The sequence below is a fragment of the Hippocampus comes genome, unplaced genomic scaffold (assembly GCF_001891065.2).
Source record: "Hippocampus comes isolate QL1 unplaced genomic scaffold, H_comes_QL1_v1.1 scaffold59, whole genome shotgun sequence".
In the NCBI taxonomy this organism is placed as follows: Eukaryota; Metazoa; Chordata; class Actinopteri; order Syngnathiformes; family Syngnathidae; genus Hippocampus; species Hippocampus comes.
Genome location: NW_017805406.1, coordinates 2,129,787 through 2,139,391, shown reverse-complemented (window position 1 = coordinate 2,139,391; position 9,605 = coordinate 2,129,787). Strand labels below are relative to the sequence as shown.

The 9,605-nt window shown below is 43.2% G+C and overlaps 1 protein-coding gene and 1 long non-coding RNA gene across 2 annotated transcripts in view; one reads left to right on the top strand and one right to left on the bottom strand.

Annotated features, from left to right (window-relative positions):
• The first annotated feature begins 102 nt into the window (after positions 1-102).
• Positions 103-9,605, top strand: part of stk32a (serine/threonine kinase 32A) — a 31,520-nt gene continuing 22,017 nt past the window's right edge. The window contains exons 1-4 of the mRNA XM_019873570.1: positions 103-229; positions 2,214-2,599; positions 8,253-8,308; positions 9,230-9,381. Of these exons, the coding sequence (XP_019729129.1) occupies positions 2,548-2,599; positions 8,253-8,308; positions 9,230-9,381 (260 nt within the window). The 5' untranslated portion in view covers positions 103-229; positions 2,214-2,547. The remainder of the gene's footprint in view (positions 230-2,213; positions 2,600-8,252; positions 8,309-9,229; positions 9,382-9,605) is intronic.
• LOC109517993 (uncharacterized) lies at positions 242-2,215 on the bottom strand. The gene is made up of 3 exons (XR_002168643.1): positions 2,137-2,215; positions 1,505-1,737; positions 242-1,096 (listed from the first exon to the last, which is right to left on the bottom strand). It is a non-coding gene; the product is annotated as an uncharacterized LOC109517993 (long non-coding RNA).

Below are 9,605 nucleotides of genomic sequence, written 5' to 3'. Positions count from 1 at the left end.
CCCCTTTTTTTTTTTTTTTTTTTTTTTGCAACAAGCAGAGCAGACGTCCTCCGGAAAGCTCAACGTTTTTCTGATTTCATTATTTTTTTTTTCGTCATTTTTGCATTTCACGTCTCGTCTCGGGTAGCGTGTGCACGCGTGCGCGTGGGACAAGTGAGGCTGTCAGAGCAGCACTGTTGCTCACTTGCAAGCCGAGCGGGAGATGTTGTGAAGATCCACGAGCAGAGAGGTACGTGTTCTGCACTTGTCCCGCGTGGGTGTGGGGGGTGGGGGTGGGGGGCGACTTTCTATTCAGTGCATGCCTCACCCTTGGTCATCATCATCCGTGCAAGGGTGTCCTCTGCGGGGAGCTCGGCAATGCGGCTCCACGCACTAGTTTTGGGGAGAATATTGTCACATCTGTCACGCAGCCTGTGAGTGACATTGCAGTAAAAAATGTTTAGCCCCCCCACCCATCACACAACCCCGACGTATGTCCCTGCATGTCACTTTATTCTTGCCTTTCTTTCTCTAAGCTGCTGTTAGAGGACACCATAGAACACTAACCCAGCTAGAATATGAATCATCCATTGCATGACAAAAATGATGGCTCTGGTGCTCAGTGTTGAAAGATATGTTCATTTATTATACATTATGGGTGTGTGTGCAGTGAGATCAACCGACACCTGACAAATTGCATGCATTTCACTTCACTGTCAGAAATAGGGCTGCACAATAGAAGTTTGGTTTTCTCACTCAGTTTGCAATGTGCTTAGTGCTTATTTGTGCTTAGTGCTTATTAGTAAGTGCCAGGTCCCGCAGAGGGTCATGTATGTTCCCGAATCAACTAAGTCATGTGAATTTGAAAAACCATCGAGCTTCAAAAAAAAAAAAAAAGGGGACAACTGTGTACTTGTGCAGGTCTAAAGTTAAACTCCAATTATAATCTCGACACAGACTCTACAAAAAATGAGATGTACTCCTGGTGCGTTGCCCTGATTGAAGCACTGAACAAGAGCCTCCTGGATGACTGATGTGTTGAAGAATGACAGCGGAATAGAAGGGGGTCATTTTTGAAGTAATTCTGACAGGAGACTCCTCTTTTCACGCCGCATGTCTGGAAATAGAGTTACACAAGTGCTTTTTTTTCATGAAAAGTACATTGTTTCATCTGCTCTTGTTTCTGTCTTCGACGGTGCTATTCAGAACAAACACACAATCCATCCCAGGTCCAGTTCGACTTTTGATTATTTTCTGACTTCAAATCTCCCCATCAGAAATAACAGAAATATTGTCAATTCTAATTAAAACTTTTTTGGGGGAGGCGTCATAAAACATTTATGTCATGTGCAGGTAAAGTTTTAAATTTGTGCGTGATGTTTACATGTCTGTCTGTGTGTCAGGGATAGTGTGAGTGAGAGAGAGAGAAAGAGAGAGAGAGAGAGAGAGAGAGAGAGAGAGAGAGAGAGAGAGAGAGAGAGAGAGAGAGAGAGAGAGAGAGAGAGAGAGAGAGAGAGAGTCATACCTGCATCGACAAATATTCTGAAAATCTGTTTGCTGACATTTGTAAGTGCCTTATCCTCTATGGCGGTGTACTCATTTGACATCCGTGCAAGCAGTGTGGGTCCTCTTCCCATTCAGTCCCTGTGTGAATAAATGAATGGGTTGTCTGTCTCTAAATGATTGATTGGAGACAAATCCAGGGTGTAGTGTGCCTTTCGCCCCAGGTTAGACGGCATTGCAGCTCACTCCTTGGCCCTGAACAGCATACGCGATATAATTACATGTATGGCTGGACAGTTTGGATTCTTTCTTCATCAATATTTTCCCTTTCGACTTACAGCATGTAAGAGTCATACGCGGGTGCAAAAGGGTACACGCACAAAACGGCCATGAAAATGCAAAACAACAAGTTTTATTGTCGTCTTAAAGTTAGACCTGGGTTACGTAATTATAGGTACTGTAGACTGCACCTTGAGCACTCGCATTTTTCACCAACCAGTTAGGCAGGCTGTGTAAGAGGAAAACACCAGTACTCCTCCGAATTAACACTTGTGAGACAAGTTTGCTTAAACTGTGTCATAATTGCTACTCCTCAATCTGAGATAGTTTTTGTGCATGACGCCCTTATTCTTGATGGCAGTTTGCTTCACTTACTCTGCCACTTGTGCGCAGCCGATGGCTCCTCCTCCTCATGCACTGACAGTGTCATGTTTGCCTTCCTCCCTACACAGGTTTGACAGTCACCAGAGAGTCACCACCACATCAACCGCTCTCCTCCCAAGCCCGCGAGCCCTCCACCTGCACTCCTCCAGACATCATTGAAGACTTGGACAGCAATTCTCGAAGGGGGTGTGAATGTGTTTATACGACTCTGAAGACCGAGAGTATAGTGCTCCCCGCTTCCCATAAAGATGCAGCGTTGCATGCGTGTGTGCTAAGATTGAGAAGTGTAGACTGTGTATGAGGGGGGGGGGGAATCGTGCTGACCAGGCTATGAGTGCATCCCGCCTTTGGATGCGAAGTTGAGCGACGGGAGCCAGAGCGGAGACTGACTGAGGAGTCACCATGGGGCTTGGACAGTCCAGCAAGTGTCCCGTCACGGGTGACACCGACGACGGTGAGTGTCAACTTTGAAGAGCCCCGAAAGCTCGTCGTCTACTTGTGTGCTTCCCTTGTTGATAATAAGAGAGCGAACTGAATTGGACTTTCATGTAGAAGACGTTTCATCTTAGACATGAAAAAAAAAAAAAATTAAAGGCTTTCTGAACCCGGACCAAAATGAAGGTGGTTGATGCTGAAATGTGTTCAAGAACAAACAAACAAAAAAAAAAAAATCAGGTTCAGTTTGGGTTCAACCTGAGATGATTTAATTTGACACATTACGGTAAAAAAAATATTTTTTTCTTTTTTTTTAATGAAACCATATGGCCTCAGCGCTGCACCGCATGGCTTATTCATGCACGGAGAGTGAAGACGAGCAACAGTTTTCATATTCATATTTCAAGGAGGCAGCACGGTGGAAAAATAGTTAGCACATCTGCTCCACAGTCGGGGCATTTGCATATTCTCCCCTTGCTTGCATGTTTTTCTCACGACACTTTGGCTTCTTTCCACGTTCGAGAATCATGCATGTTCGGTTAATTGAAGACTGTAGATGCGGGTGAGTGCCAATGGCCGTTTATTTATATTTGCCTTGAAATTTACTGCCAAACCGTCCAGCGTGTGCCCCAACTGTCCAAATTAAAGTATTATTATAAAACTATTACTTTCTGATTAATTCTGATCATTTTTGTTCTGGCAATGGCAATTCAGATCATATTTGAGTTATCAAAAACCATTATATCCGGTATATGAATTAAAATGTACTCACATACTGACAGATCAGTATTTGAATCCCAACTCCTGGTCACGTCACATGTTGGCCGATGGGGGAAAAAAACCCAATCTCATACCTGTCATTGGGCTATTTGAATGTTGTATCAGCTGTGCTCCCAAGACTGGTGTCATAAAAGATATGCAAGCATTTCAAATGCAGAACTACAAAGTAGAGGTTTTCCCCTTTGAAGTAATCCACAGTTTTGCAGCCTTGTCTGCTACGCTTTTCTGCACTCCCGGAAGGAACCTCGCAGCTTGGTCATCATGGTCATCTCGTTATCGTCCATGTTTTTCAAAACCCGGCTCACCTGAAGATGTCGGGATGCTCAGGGCGTTATGAAATAGGCACGTAAGCAGCCACTTGAACAAAGCAAACACCGCAGGATCTCCATGTAGATGTGCAAGAACTCACAGTGGGCGATGCTTCGCACACAGAAGAATGACATCAACAGTTCTTTGACTTTGGACTTGAGCTGGCTTGGATTTTTTTTGGCCTTGGTAAGGCCGGATGGACTCAGTGAAAGTTTTGGTGTTTCCTCGAAGTTTTATGACTCATCGACCGTGATTAGTGTCCTGGGCAAGTCTGGCCTCATTGGTCTCATTATCACTCACCGCTCATTGCTTGATGACCTGACACAGGATATGCATATAAAAAGGAAAAAAAAAAAAAAAAAAAAACGGTCAATGACTGCAGAGAGCTGAGGTCACGGTTACATCCTCCAGGGAAAATTGTAGTTTGAAATTTTGTGACAACAGTACAGAAACAGAGCCTTGCCCAGACAACAGGCGGAAAAAGGAACACACACAGAAACTAAGCTAAGTATTCCAAAATAACAGCACTATAAGAATTAGGAGACAATTTAATGTATTAATTGCACGATTAAACCGTTTCTCTGTGTTAAAAATTTAAAAGCTCAACACAGGGAAAAAAAAGAAAAACAAAAGCATGTGGTGGGGCACTGCCCCGATTGCTCCCAATCCAGAATCGCCACTTGACAAAAGAACGCTATTTGTTCGTGAACCTCAGCACGCTTCGCGTTTGCAAACAGTATGAATGTGTTTCTGTGTGAAGATGCTCCAATTTGAATTTATCGATCCAAGTGTGTAACAGCACCCCAAGTACGATCATTTAAGTCCATCTGACAGGTTGATTTCATCAGAAATGGATTTCCAAATGATAGATTTGACATTTTCATGCTAAACCTTTCCCTTATTTACGACAGAGAAGCTTTTCGGTATATCTGCAGCTGTAACGTCTTTTTTTTTCCTGTCACATCCCTCTCAAGTTCAACAGGCCACACACATACTGTGGGCATACACACACACACACACACACACACACACACACACACACACACACACACACACACACACACTTGGTTAAATTACTGCATCGCACCCACTCATAAAAGCGTCTCCTTTTCACTCCAAGCAACCTTTATCAAAGAAAGAATTCATTCATCACGGCAAACTTCACTTCTGCTTAGTCATCCGCCTTGTCATTCGGCATAAACGTCACTCACGCCCGAATCTTTACGGCGCACTTTTTGAGGTTAATACACCCGCCTCATGATTTCACGCAGCGAGGGGCACTTCCCAAGGAGGGCGCACTCAAGGCAGACGCATCATTTTGAATTTGATGAAAAGCCCCTCACACTGGAAAGGAAGTAATCCCCTGCGCTCACGTCAGAAGCAGGCAGGGCTGTCCTTATGAGGTCAGCGTCAGCAGAAGGGAGTTACTTGACTGTTTTTTTTTAACCCTTTCATGCACCCTGTAACCTGATAACATGATTAGCTGTCCACTGGAGTAACCGCTGTCCCTGAAAGTGTTAATTGTTCAACATTTGAGAGGGGCTTTTACCTCCTGTGCCTTGCGACTATATTCCTATATTTCTCTAAAGTCAATTTTGAGCTGTTCACCGGCCTTCAGATTAAAAAAAAAAAAAAAAGCAAAATTGTCACACGTCTCTTTAAGATTGACCTTGACCCGATTATTATGTCGCTCGATGTTTGCATGAGTCATTTCTTTTCCCTCGATCTGCTCGGAGAATGCTGGAGGCCAACGATTGCTAATGTTAAACCAGTTCAATTTTTCGATCGCCTATAAGCGTGTGGTTAACACCGAGCAAAAAAAAAAAAAAAAACAATCACATACTTCACTTTAATGACAAAGATTCATTTTGAAGATGAGTCGCGTCGTCAATGAGGCTCACACGTATCCTTTCTTCACCTTGATTAATTCACGACTTTAAAAAAAAGAGGCAATTACTGTAAAACTTATCAAAGTGCTTCATTTTGGGACATTGTTAGAGCTCATTTGCAACCATTCATGCCCCGAGTGTTGCAGAAAAAAAAGAAAAAATGAATACCAAGTCCATAATTCATCCTCAAAGGTTCACTGAACTCGGGTTTCTTCAGTTACGCTGAGCGTTTGCATTTCACGTGATCATGCTTTACACCAGTCCGTCAAGTTTGATTTGGTTACAGGCGTACTTTCCTCCTGAAATGTTTGGTCAAATTCCAACTTGAAAGGTTCACTTGTATCCTGAAAACAAGGTTTGATGCTCCAAACTGCCCCGAATGAAAGTAAAACTTTCTACTTCCATCCAAAATGGAGCAATTTTCTTTTTCTGATCACATCTTTGCGTGACGGATACATTTCAGAGTCATGTCTTCCTGGCAATATCAGACGGGTGTTGCGCGGCTAACGTTTAGTCCCCATTAATTGATCCAAACAGAGGCGTGTGCGTGACGGTGAACCCTGCCAGGACATGTCGTTGGTCTCCTTTGAGGATGATATGTGTATCCCCAATGCGCTACACGTATTTTTCCAGCTCGGGTAACTAGGCGACAGTGCTTAAAACGTCTGTTTACTGCTGATGTTGCTTTATTCACCTTGCTTCGCCACATAGGCCCGCGGGCTCTGCTGCAACGGTCGGAGTAACAAATGTGCGAGAGCTGTTGTTTGCCCGTGGCTCTAAAAATAGTTTATGGGGTTCAAATAGAAAAAAAAAACGATTGTGTTCTAGGTTTTTTTTTGCAAAAATGTAGTCCAATTTTATTTTATTTATTTTTTTGGGGGGGATAGCTAAGGGTCTAAGGCAGGGGTGTCCAAACGTTTTCGTTTGAGAGCCGCATACAGAAAAATGGAAGAATGAAAGGGCCACAATTTGTCGTTTTGAAACATGCGAAAGTCAGTCGAGAAAGCAATTACTGCATATGTTGTTTGTATTCTTGAGTTAATTTCATCAGCTTTCTGTTAAAGGCGTTAAGGCAAATAATTGAGGATTTTTCCAAGTTTTTGGGGTGGCCAGCAGCTTATTTCTCACAGAATAGATCCAACTCTGCACTTATCAGCAGCCGAATCACATCTTCACATTCAGGACCAAACAAAAACAAAATACTCTCATAAGGTGACCATTTTTCAGTTACTTGAGGATCACGAATGCAACGTCTTCACAAATCAGCCGGAGGGCACAAAGTGGATGAAACGATGTTTGCCTCTAAAATTGAATTATCTTTATTCACTATAGTGTTTTGATTAATGGCGTTTTTATGTGTATCTTCGGGTGGAGTGAAAGACGTTCTACAGTACAACCTCCTTCCTCAGTCTGCCCACCTTCACCTTTTCTAACTAGCCTTGCGGGCCAAGTCAATTTTTTTTTTCGTCAAGTCAGTCCACTGAAAAATGGATGGTGGGCCACAAATGGCCCCCACACTGTATTTTGGACACCCCCAGTCTCAGTGTATTGTAGAATACAATTATGATAGAAGTTTGATTGTTTCAAAAGATTGCATTGCCTCAAAATTCTCCTGTATGAATACTAAAAAAAATGAATGCATCATCCTCACGTGCAAAACATATCTGCCATTTTTGTGTTGTGTCTTGTCAGCTCGACTGGCGCACAGACACACACCCTTTTTCCGACGATGACTCCAATCTTTTGAGCTTAGGGTGAATGATGAAAAATGACAGCGGGTGTTATACTCGCACAAAGAAGGGAACAAAATAATGTTGATGCGTCGCAAGCAAAAGCAGCCTTTTGCAGATCGTCCGAATCTGTGAGATTTCCTCATTTCAAGAAGGATTTTCCCATGTGTCAGTCAAACTCAAACCGACAAGCAAATGAGCTCCTCATTTTGGTGATTTCCACACTCGATGTAGGGCTGTCAACCTGTCAATTACACTTCCGCTTGGATCGCCGTAATTACACGCTCTGTTACTCATGTTTCCATCATTTAACATTCCATATTAAACCATCCGTCGGAAGAATACGACAGTCGGTCCGGACTTCCGCTTGCAAGCATTAACTCAGCTGTGTCTGGGCAAAAGCTATCGAGCAAAGACTCCCTGAGTAGCTCAGTGGGGAAACGATTATATTTATACACGGTGTGTGTCTCTGTTGGACGTGAACCGAATGACGTGCGGATGCTCTCGTCAATCTGAATTGTAAATCAGGCCTCTTGTGGTTCCTATCGAAGTAAGTTGACACAGAATGGGACAAGAGGCGCAAGTGTCATCTGGGCAACAGATGAAAATATGAACTGTGTGTCATGCAAAAGAAGTTGTAGATGGGTGTGTTCGCATCGCTGTAGTGAATTGTCGGATGAAGATGTCAAGTGTCCAGCAGCTGGTCAGTCCGCAGAGGAAGCGCAAATAGGGGGAAAATCTCATTCTCTTTGTTATCATGGCAACCGGAAACAAACAGCCCATCCTGTTTCAAATGGCAGTGCTTGCCGCTTAATGGATGAGAGTGCTGCGTGTGCGCGTGTGTAGCTTTTATTCCAAAAAAAAAAAAAAAAAACAGTCACTGGGCAGTTAAAAAAAAAAAAAAACACGTTAAAAACACATTTCATTAAATTAACTCCATTCTGTTTTTTTTTTCTTTTCACAGTCAATTTTGACCATTTCCAGATCCTCAGAGCAATAGGAAAAGGAAGCTTTGGAAAGGTGAGCCTATTTTTTTTGGCATGTTTTATTGACAGCAAACTGACATTTTAACATTCTCAATCAGCATGCAAGTGTAATAAGAACTTCACCGCTGTCAACAAGTGAAGGAATGGGCTATGGGATTGGGACCAAACAAACAAGACTTAACCACACAAAAAAAAAAAAACAGCCAAAAACTAAAGAAAAAACAAATATTCTTGTGCTGAACGACCAGATCACTTAAAATTTCCTGTAAATTCTGTTCGAAAGGGTATTAAGACTTCAAGGACATTTCAGTGTGGAGGTCAGTCGAGAAAGCACCCCGTTTCGTTGAGACGGTCGCGCCGATAGGAGCAGGATTGTACAGGGTAATTATTCCCATCCGCTTTTTCCAGCATGTGCGATGACTTATAACAATGCGCGTGGAGGCCAACTGTACACAGCATCAACATTCTGTCTGACGGCAGATAAGCAGTCTAATCACGGTAAATGCAAAGCTGCTCAATGGGGGGAGTGATGTGATCAGGGTCTGGCTGATTAACTGCGCCAGCTGCTCCACAAAAGACTCTCTTAGATAACAGATAGCAGTAATCACTAGCTTATTGACGCTTGTAGCACAGACGCACGTCTCGGTGCAGCAGCTATAGTCTCCCCGTCAAAAGACGGTAGGCACCACGATGTGTCATTTCTTGAAAGGCTATCCAATCCAAGTCCAGGTTCCCCTTGAATTTAGTTTGACATCATGAAGCAAGTGTGATGAAGAACAATATCGCAAATCTGCTGTTTCGTCAATACGGTTCACGTTGCTTCGTCAAGGTAACGGTTCAGATCGATCAATCCCGTTGAAGCTCAAGTATCCCATTTTCAATTATCGGAGCGTTTAACGACAACAATGGGAATGATTGAAAGTATTTTGCACTGAAAGAGTTGTGCTCTTCTCAGGTTTGCATCGTGCAGAAGAAGGACACGAAGAAAATGTACGCCATGAAGTACATGAACAAGTTGAAATGCGTGGAGCGGAACGAAGTGAGGAACGTCCTGAAAGAGCTTCAGATCATGCAGAACCTGGAGCATCCTTTCCTCGTCAACATCTGGTAAAGCCAACCACCATTTCCCTGCTTTGGTAGTCGCCTTTTAAGAGGCCTTGAATCCGACTGTTAGGTTTCATATGGATGAACGGACGATTACAATACGTCCACAGAAATATATATTGGAGGAAAACCACTTGTGTGAAAACCACCGAAGTACTCCGTCATTGATTTCCACTTTGACTGCCTTCCCTCAGAACCACAACAAGCAATAAAATGCTTCCCAAAGC